General features: G+C 43.5%; 1 protein-coding gene across 6 annotated transcripts in view; it reads right to left on the bottom strand.

Annotated features, from left to right (window-relative positions):
* The window catches only part of KCNT2 (potassium sodium-activated channel subfamily T member 2), a 675,220-nt gene that overhangs the window by 157,700 nt on the left and 492,225 nt on the right, over nt 1–25,295 (bottom strand). For all 6 annotated transcript variants that reach the window (XM_075833425.1, XM_075833427.1, XM_075833430.1 and 3 more), the window contains exons 18-19: nt 24,238–24,343; nt 22,897–23,069 (exon numbers count right to left, since the gene is read on the bottom strand). In XM_075833425.1, coding sequence (XP_075689540.1) covers nt 22,897–23,069; nt 24,238–24,343 — 279 coding nt within the window. The remainder of the gene's footprint in view (nt 1–22,896; nt 23,070–24,237; nt 24,344–25,295) is intronic.

Genomic DNA, 25,295 nt, shown 5'->3' with positions numbered 1-25,295 from the left:
CTGCTTGTAGCAGACGGCAGTGGAGGTGTATTGGTGGTAGTAGAGGTAGCCAGCGGACAGCAAGGGTGGTAGTAGTAGTAGTAGTAGTAGCAGCACATTAAAAGAGACTGGACAGTCACAGGACAAAGCCCTGTGGTGGGGCAGGCCTGCTTGTAGCAGACGGCACTGGGGGTGGATTGGTGGTAGAAGTAGTAGCAGCACCAACAGCGGCACATTAAAAAAAGAGTGGACAGGACAGAATCCCGTAGTAGCAGGCGGCAGTAGCAGGCGGCATCGGCAGCAGCAGCAGCAATGTCAGATCTAATCAGTGGCATCAGGCACAGGGGTTTTAAAATCCTCACTGATCCACGCTTGATTCATTTTCAGAAACGTGAGATTTTCCAAGCTGTTGGAGGACAATCTTGTTTGCTTAGGGGTGACGAAGCCCCCTGCCGCGCTGAATACCCTCTCTGACGCTACACTGGAGGGTGGACAAGGCAGTACACCCATGGCAAACTGGGCCAGTTCTTGCCAATGATCCAATCTGCTGACCCAGAAGTCCATGGGGTCTGGGATCAGGATTTCTGACGGAGAAAGGGCACAGTCCAGGTACGAGTGAACGTGGTTGTTTACGTGCTGGACCTGGTGATGGTGAACATCCCTTTGGTGACTACGATGTGTGTCAGGTCGGGGTATTGGATGTAAAAATGTTGTCATCATATTTTCCAAACTGAATTGGCTGCTGCTGCTGCTGCCGCTGCTGCCGCCTATTGCAGAGGTAGCTCTGCCAGAGGCGGTGGAACGATGAGACAGTGGGGAGCGGAGTGTGGCCCCCCGGTCAGACACGCTTGCAGCAGGTGTTTGCCGTTTGAAAGCCGTAACAAGCTGGCTGAATAGCTTCTCTCGATAATAAGCCAATTTTGCCTCCCTCTCGGAAGGCGCAAACAACTCCCCCATTCTGGCTTTATACCGAGGGTCTAAAAGTGTGGCTATCCAGTACTCATCTCTTTGCTTCATGCTAACAATACGACAGTCAGCGCGCAAGTAACGAAGCATACAGCTCGCCATCCTGGCCAGCGTTTCAGAGGGCCCGGTTGGTTCCATCTCCGCCCCATACTGCCATGGTTGTCCATCATCAAGGTCGTCGTCAGACTCGTCATCACCACCATCACTGTCATGTTGTGCGGCTGCCTCGTCCCCTATCCCTTCCTGTGATTCCATCTCCAAATCCAGCTCCTCTGCAGGTCCTGTTTCCTCATCCTCATCCTCCTCCTCCTCCTCAACATCCATAGCCAGATGTGATCCTTCCTCCATCCTTTGCTGAATCATCACTGTGAGCGTTTGCTCCATAATGAATATCAGCGGCATAACATCGTTCATTCCGCTAGCGTCACAGCTCACAAATCGTGTGGCCTCTTCAAAGGGCCTCAAAACGCGACATGCGTCTCTAACCAGCTGCCAGTGCCTGAGCTCGAAATTACACTGGCTCCAAACGCTGCCCGTCTGCTGCATCAGGAAATCATTCACGGCTTTCCGCTGTTCGTACAGACGGTCCAACATGTGCAGGGTGGAATTCCAGCGTGTTGGAACGTCGCAAATCAGGCTGTGTTCTGGGAGATTGTTTTGACGCTGCAAGTCCAGGAGGGCGTGCTTAAATGCATACGAACATCTAAAGCGAACGCAAACCCTCTGGACATGGCCAGCACACCCTTCAAACCAACATATGACTTTAAGAAGCGTGTTATGACCAGATTGATCACATGTGCCATGCAAGGAGCGTGTGTCAGGTGACCTAGATGCAGTGCAGCCACAACGTTCTTCCCGTTATCAGAGACAACATTGCCCAGTGTGAGTTTCAGAGGAGACAGCCAGCGTGCGATTTCCTCCTTGATGCACAGCAGCAGCTCCTCAGAAGGTGTAAGACAGCGTTGTGGCGCTTCACCTTGCACTTATGAAAAGAGGAGGGAGGAGGAGTGGAACATACGCTGTGTCCTGTCGGGGACGGGAAGACCTCCATTGAGGAGGGCAAGGAGGAGGAGGAGGAGTAGGAGGAGGAGGATGGAAGGTGCCTGGTGTCCGGAGTTGAACCAGAAAGATACAAGCGTGGAGGTGGTAATGCCTGGCATTGCTGCGGTGGTGCATCGGACTGCAAAATATTGACCCAGTGGGCCGTGAAAGACATGTACTGTCCCTGCCCATAGTTGCTGCTCCACGTGTCGATGGTGGCATGTCCCCTGCTGCACACAGATAATTGCAAGGACTGGCCCACCTTTTCCTCCACGTGCTTGTGCAAGGCAGGGACAGCTGTTTTGGAGAAGTAATGTCGGCTAGGTATTCGCCACCTAGGCTGAGCGCACGCCATCAATTGCTTTAAGGCGGCGGAGGTGACCAGGTGGTACGGCAGCGACTGCACCACCAACAACTTAGCCAGGTGTGAATTAAGCCGCACGACAAGTGGATGACTGGGTATATATTGTTGCTTATTGGACAACGATTCCGTAATGGATAACTGACAGGACGTAGGAGGAGCACTATTTGACAGTGATGTTGATGATGATGACAACGACATGGTGGATAAGGCCTGGCTACTACTTAGATGACAGGGACTCGGAGCAGCAGCAGCAGCAGCAGCGGCAGAGGGGTCTTCATTAGATGTACATGATGGTGGGGCATGTCGATTGTCCCATTTGGCCTTGACTCGGAGCAGCAGCAGCGGCAGAGGGGTCTTCATTAGATGTACATGATGGTGGGGCATGTCGATTGTCCCACATGGCCTTGTGATGCCGCTCCATGTGTTTACGTAGAGCGGTAGTTCCTACATTGCTGCCCTGCCCACGCCTTACTTTCTGCTTGCAGATACGGCACTGTGCCATGTTTTCGTCCTCCGGGAAGGTACAGAAAAATTGCCACACGGCAGAGTACCGTAAAGAGGTAGTACCACGTCCACCACCACCACCACCCGAGCTTGCCCCTTATCTGGCAGGCTTTTTTCGGGAGCCTACACCAGTAGCATCAGTGTCGCCGTCACCGGCTCCTGAGCTGACCCTACCGCTGCAACGTTTTGCAGATTGACTTCTGCCCCTACCTCGGCTTGGCTGTTTATCACTGCCAGTGTCGCCACTACTACACTCCTCCTCTGACGCCGTCATCACCTCGTCACCTGGTTCCCACGTCCTGTCTAAAACAACATCATCATAGCCCTCCTCATCATCCCCGCCACTTCTGGCACTGTGTTGTGAATGTGATGTTCCATGCCCCCCCTCTAAACTGCGTCTGACACCACGGCTACCACCAACACCCCCACTACCACAGCTATGCGTCTCGGACACCGCTTCCACCTCCACCACCGCCGCAACACACTCCGTTGGCTGACTCGCGGAAAACAAATCATTATCACTATGTTGTTCAGTATCTTCCTTCGCGCCCGAGGAGATGTCTCTTAGGACTCTCAGGAATGATGGCTTCCCGCTAGGAAGGGGGAGTCAAGACAGAGATGATGGAATGGAAACGCTAGAAATACTCATATTACTACTGTCACTGTGCCAAGGAACTGTAGAGGATCTGGAATCCAACGAAACCTGGCTTGAAGCCAGATCGTCAGAGTCTTCCTGCTGAGATGACCGCGAGCCAGCCAACCAGTCCACAATGGCCGTATTGTCTAAAGTAACCCGCCCACCGGAGGAGATGGACAACTCTGGCTCGCTGATACTGCTACTACTACCAGCAGGCACATGGCTGCTGCTACTAGTGGAACTGGGCACATGTCTTGTGCCACAAATGCTGGTACTGGGTCTGGCATCAACAGATCCAACATTTGGACTGGAAGAGGACACGGCATGGGTGTTTTTTCCTCTACCCCATCCTTTCACAACCTTTTTTTTACCAGACATTTCACTGCTGGAGTGCAGCAAGTTGAATCAAAACCCCGGGGATGAGCCCCTTCTAAGAGCGTATTCACACACTGGCTTGGCAAATGGCAATGAATGAGAGTTTCTATCAGCCACGCCACGGTGCACTCAGGGAATGCTGGGTGTTGTAGTACTACTCAGCTGCCTGTATTGCAAATTGGATGCAACGGCCAGGGATGAGCCCCTTCTAAAAGCGTATTCACACACTGGCTTGGCAAATGGCAATGAATGAGAATTTCTATCAGCCACTGCACTGACTCAGGGAATGCTGGGCGTTGTAGTACTACAAAGGCTGCCTGTATTGCAAGTTGGATTGTTATGTTAACGGTAACGGGGATGTACCCCTTCTAAAAGCGTATTCACACACTGGCTTGGCAAATGGCAATGAATGAGAATTTCTATCAGGCACTGCACTGACTCAGGGAATGCTGGGCGTTGTAGTACTACAAAGGCTGCCTCAGCTGCCTGTATTGCAAGTTGGATGCAACGGCCCGGGATGAGCCCCTTCTAAAGCTTATTCACACACTGGCTTGGCAAATGGAGAATTTGTATTGCAATTTGGATGTTGAGAGTAGACTCCCGCTGTAGTGGATGAGCCCCTTCGATTGCTGGATTCCTAAAGCTTTCCCTAACTGCACAGAGATGCTATCCCTACAGCTCCTGTCCGTAAAATGGCCGCTGAGCTCCGTGCATAGACTTTTATTGCAGGCTTGAGCCCGCCTCTATGCTGCCTCCCGATTGGCTGGGAGAGCCGTTTGCAAGGCATTATGGGGTAGCCTGATGTCAGGTGATATTGTGAAATCCTCCATTTTACATCTAACATGTGGCAGGCGCCAAAATGTAGCCGGGTTCGGCCGAACCCGGTGAAGTTCGGATTCGCTGCGAACCGAATTTTTTACGATGTTCTGACCGAAACCGGGTTCGGTTGTCCCGGTTCGCTCATCTCTACTTAAAATGTTTGAAAACATTCCCATCAACACAAAGCCAAGGAAAATAAATATAATTCAACTATATATGTAAGGCTCTATTCAAATCAGGTTTTTGTCATATGTTTAGCATGTATGTATGAACACTAAACGTGTCCATAGGGGTCCATTAGTCTGACAGAGTCCAAAGAAGTGTCCTTTTGGCCTAGCATAGTAGACTATCCTATTCCATACACTGGAGTCCAGTTAAAAAACGTATGCGTTTTTCTACTATGGAAGACTGTGGGTGATGGATGCTGCCGTATGCCAGCCTTAAAAATATAGATCATGAGCTTTTTATGATCTATACGTCAAACAGATGCCATAATAGATGATTTGTAATGGATTACTGTGACAGATGCCTAACATTGGCATCCATCACCCATAGGCTATAATAGTATCTGTTTAACGTATAGATCATGAAAAGCTTGTGACCTATACATGAAAAGGATGCCATAATAGTCTATGGGTCACCGATGCCACTGTTATGTATATGTCAGGAGCTTTGCTCGACGTATACGTCAAACCAAAACCATAAATGCAGTGTGAACATAGCCCTAGAAATATAGATACAGCTTTCACTTGTGAGTCGGCATAAAAATGATTAATTTAAGTTGAGAGATAACACACTCTCCCTTGGTGAAAACAGATCTTAAGCTAAGATCAATGGAAGCCCGTGGAAAATATTTGCGTGGTACATTCCTTTAACTATATTTTTAGGGTTTCTGTTCACAATTATATTAAAAGTGATAAGAAATGTGATGGTTTCTTGTTATTAGTGGAAATTTGTTCTCCACAGCAGTGAGGATGTCCTGAATTTCGATACAATAACCAACAGCATTTTCAGACATGTTACTTTAAGGCTTTATTCAGACGAACGGGAAAAACGTCTGTGCAACGCGAGTGATTTGCACGCGCGTTGCACGGACCTATATGTGTCCGTGATTTTTCCTCAGCGTGAGTCCGCTGAAAAAAAGTCACGACATGTCCGTTCTTTCGGCGTTTTGCACGCATCACGCCCCCTTTGAAGTCAATGGGTGCGTGAAAACCACGCATGCCGCACGGAAGCACTTCCGTGCGAACTGCGTGATTCGCGCAAGAGCTGTCAAAAGGATGAATGTAAACAGAAAAGCACCACGTGCTTTTCTGTTTACAAATATCCAAACGGAGTGTCTTTGAGAAGAGCGAACCCGGACAACCGAACTGAACTTCACCGGGTTCGGCCAAACTCGTTTTGGCCGAACCCGGCAAAAAAAATTCCGGTACGCAACGTCAGGAGACAGTCACTGTCCAGGGTGCTGAAAGAGTTAAACTGTTTCAGCACCCTGGACAGTGACTTCCGATCCCAATATACATGAACGTGTAAAAAAAAAAAGAAGTTCTGACTTACCGATAACTCCCGGCTTCTTCCTCCATTCTGAACTCCCGGGATGACAATTCAGTCCAAGTGACAGCTGCAGCCAATCACAGGCCAAGCACAGGCTGCAGGCAATCACAGGCTGCAGCGGTCACATGGACTGCCGCGTCATCCAGGGAGGTGGGGCCGGATGTCAAGAGAGGCGCGTTACCAAGGACGCGTCACCAAGGCAACGGCCGGGAAGTTCTCGGTAAGTACGAACCTCTTTTTTTTTTTTAACAGGGTGCTCGATATGGTGATCGGAATTCACTGTCGAGGGTGCTGAAAGAGTTACTGCCGATCAGTTAACTCTTTCAGCACCCTGGACAGTGACTGACGTCGACTAGCCTCATCTTTATGATGGCGGCTGCTCGAAAATCATGCAGCCGCGCATCATACACGGATGACACACGGAGCTGTCAAGTGTTTTTTGTGCGCGCAAAACGCAGCGTTTTTGCGTCCGCAAAAACGTCACGTTCGTGTGAATCCAGCCTAAGGCCGGGTTCCCACACATTGTAAACACTGTGGAATATCAGCAACAGAACTCTGTACGGAAAATCCACATTATTTACAGTAGAGGATGAGATTTGGCAAATCTCAGGCCCACACTGTGGAAATAAATTGCAGAAAAGTAGTGCGGAAAGTGTTCTGCGGTGCGACTTTCAATTCCACATCATGTCAATTTATTCTGCGTATTCTGTGCGGAGATGCTGCGTGTTTGGCTCATTGACTTCAACAGAGAGCAGAAATTCTGCACTTAAATATGCTAGCTGAAATTTGTTGCAGTTTGTACAGAGATTCCGCAGCAGAATCGCAGTAAAAATCATATGGAATCCGCAGATGCACATAAAGTTTTCTATTATCAATGCTTCACAATAAATCCACAGGCAGTATGTGCAGCAAAATCGCACTATTCACTGCAGATTTCTGTGACTGATTTACCTGCGTTTTTTTTCAATTCTGTTGCAGATTTTCTGTTGCAGAAAATCTGCAGCGTATCCTGCACGTGGGAACATGGCTTCATTGTGCTTCGGCAGTAATAACTGCGTGGTCAAAAACCACATTGCAAAACCGTGGCGATTCTAGGTAAAATGCATGTGGTTTTTACCATGCGGTTTTCACAGTAAGGCTGGGTTCACACGACCATGTTACGTCCGTAATGTACGGAACGTATTTCGGCCGGAAGACCCGGACCGAACACAGTGCAGAGAGCCGGGCTCCTAGCATCATAGTGATGTACGATGCTAGGAGTCCCTGCCTCGCTGCAGTACAACTGTCCCGTACTGTAATCATGATTACAGTACGGGACAGTAGTTCCACGCAGAGGCAGGGACTCCTAGCATCGTACATCACTATGATGCTAGGAGCCCGGCTCCCTGCACTGTGTTCGGTCCGGGTCTTCCGGCCGAAATACGTTCCGTACATTACGGACGTAACATGGTCGTGTGAACCCAGCCTAATTAAGAAACACATGAAAATCGCTACAAAACTGCAGTTAATTTTTTTTTTTTTAAATGTTCCAGCTGTAATGTGGTTTTGAATTTAAGGCTGGATTCACACGAGCATGTTCGGTTCGCAAGTCCCGGACTAAACACACTGCAGGGAGCCGAGTTCCTAGCATCATAGTTATGTACGATGCTAGGAGTCCCTGCCTCGCTGCGGGGCAACTGTCCCGTACTGTAATCATGTTTTCAGTACGGGACAGTAGTTCCACGGAGCGGCAGGGACTCCTAGCGTCGTACATAACTATGATGCTAGGAGCCCGGCTCCCTGCAGTGTGTTTGGTCCGGGACTTGCGACCAAAATACGTTCCGTCCATTACGGACCAAACATGCTCGTGTGAATCCAGCCTTATGGTTACAGTAATGCAGCTGAAACACTTGGAAAAAAGCATAGGTATTTTAAAAAAATGCATGCGCTTTTACGAAAAACGCATTAATTTTTTAGATGCGTTTCTTTAACCCCTTCCCGACCACCCCACGTAGATTAACGGGCTGCAGAGCTAGTCCTTGTGCCTGCAGCCCGTTAATCTACGTGTGCTCCTAAGGGCGGGTTCACACATAGCGGAATTTCACTTAAATTCCGCTGCGGACACTCCGCAGCGTTAATCCGCAGCGGAGCCGTTTCTCCATTGACTTTCACTTTAATTTAGCAGTGTTCGTTTACACGATGCGTACAATTCCGCTGCGGAGCATAGGCTGCGGAGCGGAATTTGGTGTCCGCAGCATGCTCTGTCTGTTGCGGAGCAGTGGCGGACTGGTTGCGGACTCATGGCGGAATTTCTCCATTGACTTCAATGGAGAGTCAAAATTCCGCAATGAAGTCCGCAGATCTTATGTGTGCTGCGGAGCGTATTGTTTTTACTACCATGACATTTCTTCATTCTGGCTGGACCTATGTATTTCTAGGTCTACAGCCAGACTGAGGAAGTCAATGGGGCTCCCGTAATGACGGGAGCGTTGCTAGGAGACGTCTGTAAATAGTCACTGTCCAGGGTGCTGAAAGAGTTACGCGATCGGCAGTAACTGTTTCTGCACCCGGGACAGTGACTACCGATCTCAATATACATGTATCTGTAAAAAAACATATAAGTTCATACTTACCGAGAACTCCCTGCTTCTGTCTCCAGTCCGGCCTCCCAGGATGACGTTTCAGTGTAAGTGACGGCTGCAGCCAATCACAGGCCAAGCACAGGCTGCAGCGGTCACATGGACTGGAGCGTCATCCAGGGAGGTCGGGCCGGATGCCGAAAGAGGGACGCGTCACCAAGACAACGGGCGGTAAGTATGAATTTCTTTGACTTTCACTAGGGAAAGTGCTGTCCCTTCTCTCTATCCTGCACTGAATAGGGAGAAGAGAAGCACTTTTCCTGCAGTCCGCAGCGGCCAGTCCGCATCAATTTTCTGCACATTTTGTGCAGATCCGCTGCAGAATCTGCAACGCAGATTCTGTGCGGCATTGATGCGGACAGTTGCGGAGGAATTCCGCCATGTGTGGTCATGCCCTAACAGAGCACGCAGACGCTCCCCGCAGCCCGGCATCTCCCAGTACAGGCTGCTACTAGCAGCCTTAGTACTCGGGGAAAACATCGGGTCGGATCACAGCAGTGATCCGAACCGATTAACCCCTTAATTGCGGCAGTCATTAGTGACTGCCGCATTTAAGTTGTTATGGCAACATCGGCACCCCGCTACGCGATTGCGGGGGCCGATTGTTGCGGGGGCGATTGCTATGGCAACCGGAAGCCTAACAAAGGCTTCGGGTCTGCCATTTGTTGAAGGCGATTACGTCCTGCCAGAGGCAGGACCTAATATGCCTCCTGTCAGTGTGAAACTGACAGGTATAATACCCTGCAATACATAAGAATTGCAGGGTATTAGAACAACGATCCAACAATTGGATCTTCAAGTCCCTAGAAGGACTAAAAAAAAAGTTAAAAAAGTTCCAAAAAATTTACAAAAGTAAAATGTCAAAATAATAAAATTTAAAAATTGCCTTTTTTCCCTTATAAAGTCCTTTATTATTGGAAAAAAAATGAAAAAAATAAATAAATAAACTATTCATAATTGGTATCGCTGTGTCCGTAACGGCCTGAACTATAAACATATAATGTAATTTATCCTACACAGCGACTGCCATAAAAAAATAATTAAAAAACTATACCGGAATCGCTATTTTTAGTCACTTCAGCTCCCAAATAATTTTCATAAATAGGGATCAAAAAGTCGCATGTACCCAAATATTGTACCGATAAAAACTACAGTTTGTTCTGCAAACAACAAGCCCAAAAACACAGCTTTCCTGATAGAAAAATAAAAAAGTTGTGGCTCTTAGAATATGGCAACACAAAAACGGAAAAAAATTAAAACCGTGATTTTATCGTGCAAACACCATAAAACATAAAAAAACCTATATACATATGGTATCGCCGTAATCGCATCGACCCACAGAATAAATTGAATATGTCATTTATAGCGCATGGTGAACGCCGTAAAAAAAAAGAATAAAAAACAATAGAAATTTTGACTGCCTAATTCAGCAAAAAAACCTATGGGATCAAAATGCTCACTATACCCCTAGACAAATTCTTTTAGGGCTGTAGTTTCCCAAATGGGGTCACTTCTAGGGGTTGTTCTCTGTTTTGGTCCCTCAGGGGCTTTGCAAATGCGACATGACACCCGAAAAACCAATTGAGTAAACTTGATCTCCAAAAGCCAAATAGCGCTCCTTCACTTCTGAGCCTTGCTGTGCGTCCAAACAGACGTTTATTACCACATATGGGGTATTGCCGTAATCAGGAGAAATTGCTTTACAAATTTTGGGGTGCTTTTTCTTCTTTATTGCTTGTAAAAATGTATAATTTGTAAGTTTTATTGAAAAAAATTTAGATTTTCATTTTTATGGACTAATACCACATAATTCAGCAAAAAACCTATGGGGTTAAAATGCTCACTACACCCCTTGATGAATTCCTTGAGGTGTGTAGTTTGCCAAATGGTGTCTTTTTGGAGGTGTTTCCACCGTTTTGGCACTACAAAACCTCTTAAAACCTTACATGGTGCCTAAAATATATTCTAATAAAAAGGAGGCCCCAAAATCCTCTAGGTGCTCCTTTGCTTCTGAGGCCTGTGGTTCAGTCCATTAGTGCACTAGAGCCACATGTGGGATATTTCTAAAAACTGCACAATCCGGGTAATATATATTGAGTTGCGTTTCTCTGGTAAATCATTTTGTGTTACAGAAAAAAATGGATTAAAATGGATTTTCCGACAAAAAAAAGAAATTTGTAAATTTCACCTCTACTGTGCTTTAATTCCTGTGAAATACCTAAAGGGTTAAGAAACTTTCTAAATGCTGTATTGAATACTTTGAGGGGTGTAGTTTTTAAAATTAGGTGACTTATGGGGGTTTCTATATAAAAGGCCCTCAAAGCCACTTCAGAACTGAACTGGTACCTATAAAAATAGGTTTTGGTAATTTTCTTGAAAATGTAAGAAATTGCTGCTAAAGTTCTAAGCCTTGTAACGTTGTAGAAAAATAAAATAATGTTAAAAAAACAATGCAAATATAAAGTAGACATATGGAATATGCGAAATAGTAACTATTTTGTGTAGTGTTACTGTCTGTCTTACAAGCAGATAAATGTAAAATTCAAAAAATCATAATTTTTGCAAATTGTCTTTCAATTTTCTGTATTTTTTACAAATAAGCAATGAATTTATTGACCAAATTTTTCCACTAGCATAAAGTACAATATGTCACGAGAAAACATTCTCAGAATCGCTTAGATAGGCAAAAGCATTCCAGAGTTATTACCACATAAAGTGACACATGTCAGATTTTAAAAAATGGGGCTGGTCCTGAAGGCCAAAATTAGCTCGGTCCTGAAGGGGTTAAGCTGCGGTCAAAAATGCAACAAAACTCACAATGTGAACCCAGCTTTAGGTTTGATTTCATTGGTATTGTTTAGTAAACAGATTATGTCATTATTCAATAGCACCTATCTGTTTATTCGTGGACTGGCCTATGCACCTAAACCGTAAATATGTTTTTAACAGAAAACTGGATAGGCTATGTCCACACCTGCGTTCAATAACTCGAAGTACCGGATCGGGCACAAAATAGACACCACCATCGCCTGATAGAACCCATTGACTTTAATGGGTTCTGTCAGGGTGTCCATTATGGCATCCGTAGTTTTGCCAGAAAATAATAGTGAAGCTACTGACACAGATGTGAACAGAGCCATTAGGCTCTGTTTCTACTTACAGTGGATATAAAAAGTCTACACACCCCTATGCCAGGTTTTTGTCATGTCAAAAAGTCAGTACAAGATGAATAATTTAAGAACATTTTCCAACTTTTAATGTGATCCATAATCTGTACAATTCCATTGAAAAACAAACTGAAATCATTTAGAGGGGAAAAATAAAAATAACGAACAAAAATAATGTGCTTGAATAAATATGGACACCATTGAACTGATACTTTGTTGAATTACCCTTTGACTTTATGACAGCATTCAGTCTTTTTGGATAGAAGTTTATCAGCATGGCACATCTTGACTTGGCAATTGTTGCCCACTCTTGCTTGCAAAAGCGCTCCAAATCCGTCATATTGCGAGGGCATCTCCTGTGTACAGTCCTCTTCAGGTCACCCCGCAGATTTTCAATGAGATTCAGGTCTGGGCTCTGGCTGGGCCATTCCAATACTTTGATCTTCTGGTGAAGCTATTCATTTGTTTATTTGGAGAAATGCTTTGGGTCGTTGTCATGCTGAAAGGTGAAATTCCTCTTCATCTTCAGCTTTTTAGCAGTGGCCTGCAGGTTTTGTGCCAATATTGACTTATATTTGGAACTGTTCATATTCCCTCCACCTTGACTAAAACCCCAGTTCCAGCTGCAGAAAAAACAGCCCCAAAGCACAATGCTGCCTCCACCATGCTGCACTGTGGGTATGGTGTTCTTTTGGTGATGTGCAGTGTTGGCTTTGCGCCAAACATACCTTTTGGAATTATGGCCAAAAAGTTCAGCCTTGGTCTCATCAGACCATAACGCATGTTCCCACATGCTTTTGGCAAACTTTATGTAGGTCTTTGCAAAACATAGCCAGGCTTGGATATTTTTCTTTGTTAGAAAAGGCTTCCATTTTTCCCCCATACCACACAGCCCACACATATGAAGAATACAGGAAATTGTTGTCACATGCACTACACAACCAGTACCTGCCAGAAAGTCCTGCAGCTCCTTTAATGTTGCTGTAGGCCTCTAGGTAGCCTCCCGGCCCATTTTTCATCTTGTCTTTTCATCAAGTTTTGAGGTACGTCCAGTTCTTGGTAATGTCACTGTTGTGCCAAATGTAATCCACTTCTTGATGACCGTCTTTACTATGTTCCATGGTATATCTAATTCCTTGGAAATTATTTGGTAGCCTTCTCCTGACTGATGCCTTTCAACAATTAGATCCCTTTGATGTGTTGTAAACTTTTTATGGACCATGGATTTTGCTGTCACATGCAACAAAGAAAATGTCAGGGAAATCCTAATAGAACAGCTGAACTTTATATGCGGTTATTCAGAATCACTTTAAATAATGGCAGCTGTGTACTGACTACTATGTAACATGAGTTTAAATGTGATTGGTTAATTCTGAACACAACCACATCCCCAATTATAAGAGGGTGTTCACACTTATGCAACCACATTATTGTAAATTTGTTATTTTTATTTTTCCCCTCTAAATGATTTCAGTTTGTTTTTCAATGGATTTGTACAGATTATGGGTCACATTAAGGGCATGGCCAGATGTAGCGGATTTGCTCTGGAATTCCGCTGCGGACACTACGCAGCGGAAATCCGCAGCGGACCCGTTTCTCCATTGCCTTCCACAGCTTTTTAGTAGGGTTCGTTTGCACGTTGCAGACAATTCCGCTGCGGAGCATAGGCTGTGGTGCGGAATTTGGTGTCCGCAGCATACAATGGTTGTTGCGGACGTGTGGCGGACTGTTTGCGGACTCATTGCGGAATTTCTCCATTGACTTCAATGGAGATTCTAAGTTCCGCAATGATGTCCGCAGATGTAATGTAGATGTTATGTGTGCTGCGGAGCGTATTGGTTTTACTACCATGACATTTCTTCATTCTGGCTGGACCTATGTATTTCTAGGTCTACAGCCAGACTGAGGAAGTCAATGGGGCTCCCGTAATTACGGGTGACTACGTGTGTGCACCCATAATTACGGGAGCGTTGCTAGGCGACGTCAGTAAATAGTCACTGTCCAGGGTGCTGAAAGAGTTAAGCGATCGGCAGTAACTGTTTCTGCACCCTGGACAGTGACTACCGATCACAATATACAGCAACCTGTAAAAAAAATAGAAGTTCATACTTACCGAGAACTCCCTGCTTCTGTCTCCAGTCCGGCTTCCCAGGATGACGTTTCAGTCTAAGTGACGGCTGCAGCCAATCACAGGCTGCAGCGGTCACATGGACTGCTGCGTCATCCAGGGAGGTCGGGCTGGATGCCGAAAGAGGGACGCGTCACCAAGACAACGGCCGGTAAGTATGAAATTTGTTTACTTTCACTAGGGAAAGTGCTGTCCCTTCTCTCTATCTTGCACTGATAGAGAGAAGGGAAGTACTTTCATCTCAATACGCAGCGGCTAGTCCGCATTGATGCGGACAGTTGCGGAAGAAATACGCCACGTCTGGGCATGCCCTAAAAGGTTGAAAAAGTTCTGAAATGATTCATCTTGTACTGATATTTTGACATGACAAAGGGGTGTGTAGACTTTTTATATTCACTGTACATCATGATTTTCATTTTTACAGGCATGACGGATATGTAGAATCCGTTATGATTAGTTTTAACACATACATTTTTTTCTCCATTGACTTTTAATGGATCAGTCATATTTCCATATGGTATTGTTTTTTTTTTGTTTTAGCTGGATACAATACTGCTGCATACTACACTATTCTGACCATCAAAAAGCTACTGAAGTCTGACGGAAAAGAACTATAGGTAGCTACACTAATGAAATGTAAAAATCTCCCATTAAGGCTCTGTTCACATCTACGTCGGAGGTTTCATCGCAGTTTTGTTGAAAAATTCCGGAAAGAAAAAACAGACAGAAGCCAGTAAAGTCAATGGGTTCCCAATGGGTTTCGTTGGGCGCCTCTAGTGTTCATAATGAAATGGGTCCGGCACTTGTGTTTTTCAGTTCTTCTGTTCCTATGTGAACTGAGCCTAACTTTCTTTGTAAAATAAATGTAACGGAAACTGCAATTTTTTTTTTTTTCTACTGAGACAGTACTACAAAAGCCAAAACGAACAACTTAGGACATAATGTATATACAAATTGAAAACTTGGAGTAAATACTGTTGAAAGGTGAGTAATGAATGTAATATTGAACTACTCTATTATGCTAAATGTAAGAATAATTAAAAAGCCACTAATTTTCTTTTATAAGAGAGTCATTCAGTAAAATAAACTTGTCATATACAGAATAGACTGTACAACTGTGTGCTATGCTACAATGAAAATTGATGAACAGTCTACGTCAAAACAGCTTTGTTCGCTTCACCATGACATTTACATAATGCCACGATGCAGGTGTCAGCAACCCAAAGTATTATCCATGGCTCAACACACATATGTTCCCCTATTGCAGAATAATAATTACCCATCTGAGTTTTATTCTTCCCCATGAGGGCTGCACTAAACTAATCCAAGTTTAAGCTTCAATAAGTCTAAAGCAAGGTCACCATCTTTTCCACTCTACAAAAACAGATAAACAGATACAAAAATAGCAGCAAGTCTACCACGTCCGACAAACAGTCTGTATGATCACTTTCTGAATATAGTCATGGTCTGTCTATGTATGTAATGTAAATATTTCATATGTATCTATGTAGAATTAATTTCTTCATCATGCCATAAAGTACGGGAGTTCAAATAAAAATTTAAAGCGGATCAGTCAGAAATTTGTGCTGCCATAAAGAAGTGACAGGCACTTTGATTTCAGTGTGCTGTCACTTATTAGTTCATGTTAAGTAGTTACTGAGTACTTAAAACTGATACTTGCAGCACACGGCTAGTGGAGCAAGCATATACCCTCCCCCTGCCTACCACGGCCCTTCAGCCGCTTATTGACATTTTGTATGGGCCTTTTTAAGAAGCATAGAGACAACTGCTTACTGTGCTCCCTCCAAATCATAAATGATACCAAACGCTTGTTTCTACTGCATCTACGGGTAAAGCTAGTCATCTTCTCTGCATTCTATTTGACTATAGATAGCATTACCCATTACTAGAGATGATCGAATTGATTCTACACAAATCAATTGAATTTCCCAAAAGTTTCAGATTCGCCGAAATCCCAAACTTTTTAGCTATAGCCTTTAGTGAGAGCCTAAGGAGACCTGGAGTGGAGAAGTGAAGAGGAGTGGTGAGAAGAATATAATTTGTATTTATTTTATGTCTGATGGGAGGGTGGTTTGGCGCACGGCCATGGTCATTATGCCACAGTTGTGGCGAACGTCCAGTCAAAAAATATGGTGAAATCCTGTTCCTTGTAAAACCCCCTCAAAAAACAAGGGGGCACTCCCTCCGTCTGGAGAAAAAAAGGTTCAAGCTGCAGAGGCGACAAGGCTTCTTTACCGTGAGAACTGTGAATCTATGGAATAGCCTACCGCAGGAGCTGGTCACAGCAGGGACAGTAGATGGCTTTAAAAAAGGGTTAGATAATTTCCTAGAACAAAAAAATATTAGCTCCTATGTGTAGAAATTTTTCCTTCCCTTTTCCCGTCCCTTGGTTGAACTTGATGGACATGTGTCTTTTTTCAGCCGTACTAACTATGTAACTATGTAACTATGTAACTATGTAACTATGAAAAATGCAACTGATTAATGAAGAGGCATGCGCCTCTTAATAAATATGTTACATCATAATCCCGCAGAGCAGAAAGCTAAGAGTGGCGTATGAAACGTCAGTCTTAATAAATCTGCCCCATAGTATTAAGCTGTGGGTGTATTAATGTAGAGTTCTAAAACAATATAGGTAAGGAATTATGCAAAAATATAGATGTAAGTGCAGAGTAATACAAATTTACTCTAACCCAGCTGAACCGAGAGGCAGATCGTACAATATTGTTTTTAATTTGAGTTATATTAGTCTATCAGAAATGGAAGATATAATGTGCTTCACAGACAAATTATTTCAAGCACCGTAGTATATACACTGTCTGCCATGTGTAATTTCCTGTGGCTGATACTATGTTTAAGGCAATTCTTTCCATAGCTATTTCACAAATGGCTGCATTTCCTAAAGGCCATTAAGGTACCCTAGGAAAAATGCTTTTGAAATGGAATAAATATGTCTCTTACAGACACGTTTTAAAATGGAAATCTGTGTGGGCTGTTTATTAGGGCTCCTGATTACAATATTTGACAGTTCTTCCTTTTCCACAATAGCAACTCAAAAAGAAGCACAGAGCTAAAATGTATTTTTTCAATATTCACCCAAGTATGAGCAATTGCAGGCACTAGTACGACATTTCCTACCTTCAACAAGTTATCTTACACAATGTTTATTTGTAATTCAGTTTCATTTTAGTTTTTACTTTCTTTTTGTAAATCATTATGGGGCACATTTACTGAGACTGGCATTCCATAGTAAGATGCTACAGATTTATTAAGAGGTGCACGTCTTTTAACCCTTTAATGACCACCCACTGTCATTGTAGGTGGGCAGTGTAGGTCCTGAGTGGTTTGACCCTTTGATCACTGCGGTCCGTGACTGCGGCATGATCAAAGGGGTCTCCCCCCTTCGATATCTTTAACAGGTGAGGTGATCAGAGATTGGGGGTGTCCTCTGCAGTCAGCCCTGGGGACATAGAAAGGACTCCAGGGCTGTCTGTTCAGTATACCTATTGTCTAACACTGTGTTATAGTGACACAGAAGATAATGTATTAGCATGCAGGGGTATGCTGATACATTATAAGTATAAAAAAAAAAGTTGTAAAATAGTAATCCCTTTATGGGATAAAAAAAAAAAAAAACAGCAAAACAAATAAAAATAAATAAAAACTGATTATTTAGCATAAAATATTTTTTTATTGTAAATACATACATAAAAACCAAAAACCTACACATATTAGGTATCCACTTGACCATAACAACCTGAGGAATTAATTTAATGTAAAACATGAGCAATGTAAAAAGATTTTTTTTTTTTGAAAATCGTTCTTTCTATATTCACGCCAAAAAAACGGATTGTATAAATTACATCGAATTTTATATGTACCCCCAAACTGTGCCAAAAAAAAGTACAATTTCTCCCGCATAAAACAAAGCCTCATACAGCTACTTCAATGAAAAAAATTAAAAAAAAGCTATGGCTGCTGAAATTCAGAGAGGCAAGAACGAAAAAAAGTAGCTGTCACCTTTTAGGCCTGGTCATTAATGGGTTAATAAATATGTGTCATCTCTCCGCTGGCTGTGCGCCATCCCTCTACCCCACCCTCAATCAGACATAAAATAAAAAAAGTGTACTCACTACTTTGCTTCTCTTCTCTAGATCTTCTTAGGCTCCCACATCAGGCTATGGCACATACAAGTTCCTGACACCGAGCAGCGTCACAACATTATATGTGACGCAGGAACATATCATGCAACCTCTAATGTCAGGATGTTGTGTGCTGCATCACATATAAGGACCTAACACTGCCCAGCGTCAGGACCTTGTATGCACCGTGGCCTAATGTGGGAGCCAAAGAAGGACTGAGGGGAGAAGAGAAAATATTTTCTTTTAATTTGTTTTCCTTTATTTTATTTTAATATGCCATTATGGTGGGGTGAGCGGCACAGGGCCTGGCACTGGGCCTGCCTTCACTCTGTTATTCCTCTGGCGGGCGTAACTAATAATAAATTTGTCAGGCTGTGGGCTGCCTCCCCTTTTTACTAAGATCCACCCACTTTTTTTTTAAAGTGGCGAGAGCGGCCTGAACAGTACAAAAGTCAAATTTTTTCCCACAAATTGCGAATTTTGAGTAGATTGCACGTTTTCTATGCTAGAAAACTGACGTAGAAAAGCTGATAAATTTCCCTAATGTTCTCCGCTAATCTATGTTTGAAGAAGAAGTTCACATTAACAGACCATTAGAACTTGAACCTGTCATGTCTTACCAAGTCTCATTCCCCAAAAGTGTTAAACACCTGAGATGCCCGTTCTAATTGGCATCGGAGGGACACCTCAGTTCTACTCATTTAAGTTATCTTCATGGTTTCCGTATCTTCTCTCATATTCCTCTTTTTTGGTGTAGCCACATACACAAACACTAACATTACTGCAGAGTCCTGACAGTGAATATACATTTCCTCCAGCCAGGACGTGATGTCTATTCAGAATCCTGACACTTCGCTAACGTTTCTGTGAGATTTACAGCATGGCAAGCGTAATCTCACAAAATGAGATTACGCTTGCCTTGCTGTAAATCTCACAGAAACGTTAGCGAAGTGTCAGGATTCTGAATAGACATCTCGTCCTGGCTGGAGGTAATGTATATTCATTGTCAGAACACTACAGTAATGTTAGTGTTTGTGTAAGTGGCTGCACATAGTGATCTAGCTATATCGCTATGTGCTGTGTAAATGAATGGGGAGAAGTGTATGACGCTGATTGGTCACTGATAGGTCTGTGTCATACACTTGTCTCCACAACGCGCACTTGTCCAAAAAGTAAAACACGCCCAGTTGTCCATTAAGAAACTCATTAGCATAAAGCGAATATAGGTCATAACCGTCAAAAATTATAGTTTTTCTAAATAAAAAACACTGCTGTAATCTACATTACAGCGCCGTTCACATCATGTACAATATAGGCCACTTATGATGTGGTGACAGAGATTCTTTAAAGATGGCTACATCTGTACTAATTATATTTCTAAGGTTTAATTACTTTGTAACTATATTTCACTAATATATACTGCACATCGGTGGCCACAAGGGGTTAAGGCTAGGGGTCCATAGCAGATTTTGATTGCCTGCGAGTTGCGATATGACTTAGTGTAATTCTTGCAATTCTCATGCAGCATTTTCCTCCTTAGGGAAACATTGAGGTTGCATTCGACTCGGACTAATGTTGCAATTTTAAAACAGCTCATTGGTGACCAAAAGCCCTTGCCCAGATAATTCACATCTTTTAATCAGTTTTACATTTTAAACCTACATACAGTATATACTCCTTAAACTTTGCTTATAGCAGAAGTTTAACTAATTAAAGAGGCTCTGTCACCACATTATAAGTGCCTTGTCTCCTACATAAGGAGATCGGCGCTATAATGTAGGTGACAGCAGTGCTTTTTATTTAAAAAAAACTATCTATCTTTACCACTTTATTAGCGATTTTAAATTTATGCTAATGAGTTGCTTAATGCCCAAGTGGGCATATTTTTACTTTAGACCAAGTGGGCGTTGTACAGGGGAGTGTATGACGCTGACCAATCAGCCTCATGCACTCCTCTCCATTCATTTACTCAGCGCATAGGGATCCTGCTAGATCCTTAGGGGAGATTCACACGAGCGTTGCGTTTTTGCGCGCGCAAACAACGCGGCGTTTTGCGAGCGCAAAAACCATTTGACAGCTGCGTGTGTCATGCGTGTCTGATGCGCGGCTGCGTGATTTTCGCGCAGCCGGCATCATAGAGATGAGGCTTGTCGACGCCCGTCACTGTCCAAGGTGCTGAAAGAGCTAACTCTTTCAGCACCCTCGACAGTGAATGCCGAACACAACAGCGAAAAACCTGTAAAAAAAAAAGATAAAGTTCCTACTTACCGAGAACTTCCCGGCCGTTGCCTTGGTGACGCGTCCTTGGTGACGCGTCCTTGGTGACGCGCCTCTCTTGACATCGGGCCCCACCTCCCTGGATGACGCGGCAGTCCAAGTGACCGCTGCAGCCTGTGATTGGCTGCAGCCTGTGCTTGGCCTGTGATTGGCTGGAGCTGTCACTTGAACTGAAGTGTCATCCCGGGAGGTCGGACTGCAGGAAGGAGACAGGAGTAATCGGTAAGTTAGAACTTCGGTTTTTTTACAGGTTCATGTATTTTGGGATCGCAAGTCACTGTCCATGGTGCTGAAACAGTTTAACTCTTTCAGCACCATGCACAGTGAATCTCTCCCGACGTCGCGGACCGGAAATTTTTTTGCCGGGTTCGGCCAAAACGAGTTTGGCCGAACCCGGTGAAGTTTGCCTCGGTTGTCGGGGTTCGCTCCTCGCAAAGACACTCCGTTTGGATGCTTGGAAACAGAAAAGCACGTGGTGCTTTTCTGTTTTCATTCATCCTTTTCACTGCTGTTGCGCGAATCACGCTCGTCCCACGGAAGTGCTTCCGTGTGGTGCGCGTGATTTTCACGCACCCATTGACTTCAATGGGTGCGTGATGCGCGAAATACGCAGAGTTATTGAACCTGTCGCGCTTTTTGCGCAGCAGACAAACGCTGCGCAAAAAGCACGGACTGTCTGTACTGCCCCATAGACTTGTATTGGTCCATGCGTGCCGCGTGAAAACCACGCGGCCCGCACGGACCGAATACACGCTCGTGTGAATCCCCCCTTATATGCTGTCAACTCGTTTTGGCCGATCCCGGCAAAAAAATTATCGGTACGCGACGTCAGGAGATAGTCACTGTCCATGGTGCTGAAAGAGTTAAACTGTTTCAGCACCATGGACAGTGACTTGCGATCCCAAAATACATTAACCTGTAAAAAAAAAAACGAAGTTCTAACTTACCGATTACTCCTGTCTCCTTCCTGCAGTCCGACCTCCCGGGATGACACTTCAGTTCAAGTGACAGCTCCAGCCAATCACAGGCCAAGCACAGGCTGCAGCCAATCACAGGCTGCAGCGGTCACTTGGACTGCTGCGTCATCCAGGGAGGTGGGGCCCGATGTCAAGAGAGGCGCGTCACCAAGGACGCGTCACCAAGGACGCGTCACCAAGGCAACGGCCGGGAAGTTCTCGGTAAGTAGGAACTTTATCTTTTTTTTTTACAGGTTTTTCGCTGTTGTGTTCGGCATTCACTGTCGAGGGTGCTGAAAGATTTAGCTCTTTCAGCACCTTGGACAGTGACGGGCGTTGACAAGCCTCATCTCTATGATGCCGGCTGCGCGAAAATCACGCAGCCGCGCATCAGACACGCATGACACACGCAGCTGTCAAATAGTTTTTGCGCTCGCAAAACGCTGCGTTGTTTGCGCGCGCAAAAACGCAACGTTCGTGTGAATCTGGCCTTATACTAACACATTAACGATACTGAAGTGTTTAGACAGTGAATAGACATTCCACGGAATGTCTATTCACAATCCCTGCACTTCGTTACTCTGTCTGTGGTAGTTACAGCAGAGGAAGCATGATCTCGCGAGGTCTCGCTGTAAATGACAGGTTACAACGACATCACGCTTCCTCTGCTGTAACTACCACAGAAACAGTAACGAAGTGCAGAGATTGTGAATAGACATCCCGTGGAATGTCTATTCACTGTCTAAACACTTCAGTATTGTTAATGTGTTAGTGTAAGACAGCACATAGCGATCTAACAGGATCCCTATGCGATGACTAAATGAATGGAGAGGAGTGCATGAGGCTGATTGGTCAGCATCATACACTCCCCTGTACAATGCCCACTTGGTCTAAAGTAAAAATACGCCCACTTGGGCATTAAGCAACTCATTAGCATAAATCTAAAATCGCTAATAAAGTGGTAAATATAGATTGTTTTTCTAAATAAAAAGCACTGCTGTCACCAACATTATAGCGCCGATCTCCTTATGTAGGAGATAGGGCACTTATAATGTGGTGACAGAGCCTCTTTAAAGTTTATTAGGAAAACTCATATATACTGTATACTTTTAAAACGGAGTAGCGCATTATAAATAAAAGTGGAGATGCATTTAAGAAAGATATTTTTTTCTATTACCCAAGGTACCTCATCAAATTTCAATTCTTCATACACGGCTGTTAGATGGAGTCTCATTAAAAGATATGGAGATGAACGTTTACATGAAGGAAACCGTTTTTTTAGGTGACCTTTACAACTACTCGAAATGTAGACTTAATATCTAATCTATAATCAGTTCTCAGCACTTACGGATTATCCAGAAGTAATATGATTGGATTAAGCTCCTTCTTTGGTCTGTAATAAGCTCTGAGTGGAACAATGAAATTGTACAGTCCATTGCCTGCTGTCTCAGCTGCAACAATGATGACTTTATTTTTAAAACCATAGGCTTTGGCATCTTCATAATAGTTATGTTGACAACCCTAAAGCAGAAGTGAATGAAGTTAAGTTTGTTATGTTGTTTAATACACAGTATGTAGTACATATTATTCTTAGTTATTGTTAATGATTATGGAAATTTTACGTTATGGAGATCAAACACAAAATATCAACATACTAATATAAAAAACAGTTTTCTCTAGTATAGTTTGCATAGAAAATGTTACAGTTAGGCCCTGTTCACACTGAGTTTTTTTGCAGGCAGAAAATTCATCCTGGACAAATCAGCTCCGGTTTTTTTTAAGTGGTTTTGCGCCACTGTAGTTTTTTGCCATGCTTTTTTAGGTGTTTTTTATCTCTTTCTTCAACAGGCAAAGAAAAAAAAATTTAGCGTTTTTTGCCACAAAACGCGTCAAAAAAACGCTGCGGCCGTTCGCTGCATTTTTTTTCCGTCTTACATTGATTTCAATGGGGTTTTTGTGGTGGAAAACGCCTCAAGATAGGGCATGTCGCTTCTTTTTCCCGCAAGCGGTTTTTTCCTGCATGCCTCCACCTCCCATTAAAACTAATGGGAGGCAATTTCAGCCATTTTTTTTGCTGCGGCAAAAAAACTCTGTGTGAACAGGGCCTTAATAAACTTAAAGGAAAATAGAAACAAGACAACTCGACCAATATAAAAAAATAAGTGTAGTTGACAAAAGGAAAAAATCAAAAAGAAGTGAACAGATTTATGAAGACCAAAGGAAGTCAGAGAAGCGCACATTTTTACAGCAGTAGTTAAAGGGCATTTGGATGCTTGTCCTGCATGATTATTTATAGATGTCTGCCACCGATATACTGTATTGCTGAAGCTTAGAAGAAGAGAAGATACCAAGGTAAAAGGAGTACACACAACTTTCTTCATCCCTGCACTAAATGTGCGAAAATTCCTCATTCAATAATGAAAATTCTAACACAATATCAGTTGGAAATTACTTAAAGGGATATTCCGGTTACAAGCTTCAAGCATCTGTATCCATTAAAGGTGGGGGGTCCCAGCTGTCAGACACCCATCTATCAGTAAGATACCCCTTACCCTATGGATAGGGGGTAACTTGATGTAACCAGAATACCCCTTTAATGGATGCAGATGCTTGAAGAGGAACTTGTCAAAACTACACAACCCCTTAAAGGGGATCTCTCCCATATCAGACACACTGTTTTGTTTTTTACCTTGTCTAACCGTAAACAGCAAAATGGGACTTTTTCTGGCAGCAGATGACAAAAGGTTGGGGAGCTGCCAATATATGGTGAATTGGGAGGATATCCTTTAGTGTACCTGAAAAAAAGTAAATAAAAACCCAATGTATTATTACTAAATATATTCAAGTTATAACTTCAGTCACATTCCAATCTTGGCTACAAAAACAAAAGAAAGCAAGCATTGTTACCAATGAACATAACAATTGTTGTTGTTTTTTTTTTTTTTTGCTCTGTTTCTTAACCCCTTAATGACCAGCCTATTTTGGACCTTAATGACCAGGCTATTTTTTACGTTTTTCAATCGTCGCATTCCAAGAGCTATAACGTTTTTATTTTTGCGTCGACATTGCTGTATAAGGTCTTGTTTTTTGCGGGACGAGTTGTATTTTTTAATAGCACCATTTTGGGGGACATATTATTTATTGATTAACTTTTATTAACTTTTTTTTGGGGGCGAATAGAAAAAAACCTGAAATTACGCCACTCTTTTTTGCGTCCTAAATCTACGCCGTTTACCGTGTGGTATAAATAACACAATAACTTTATTCAGCGGGTTGTTACGATTGCAACAGAAAACAGCAATTTTCACAGAAAACAGCAATTTTTCCATAGTCTTTTATTATTTTTTTTTACGGCGTTCACCGTGCGGCTTAAATAATGTAATCGATTTATAGTCGGGGTCGTTACGGACGCGGCGATACCAAATATGTGTAACTTTTTAACTTTATTTTTTTTTTTTAGTAAAGCTGGGGAAAAGCTGGGTTTTTCATTTTTTTCACATTTTTTTTTTTATTAACTTTATTAAACTTTTTTTTCACTTTTTTACTAGTCCCATTAGGGGACTATAATATGCGATTCTCCGATCGCTATTATAATACACTACAATACTTTTGTATTGCAGTGTATTACTGCCTGGCCGTTTAACACGGACAGGCATCTGCTAGGTCATGCCTGCGGCATGATCTAGCAGGCATTCACTCCAGGCAGCCTGGGGGCCTTTATTAGACCCCCGGCTGCCATTACAGACA

Source organism: Rhinoderma darwinii, chromosome 7 (assembly GCF_050947455.1).
Source record: "Rhinoderma darwinii isolate aRhiDar2 chromosome 7, aRhiDar2.hap1, whole genome shotgun sequence".
Lineage (NCBI taxonomy): Eukaryota > Metazoa > Chordata > Amphibia > Anura > Rhinodermatidae > Rhinoderma > Rhinoderma darwinii.
This window is presented reverse-complemented; position numbering and strand designations above follow the sequence as displayed.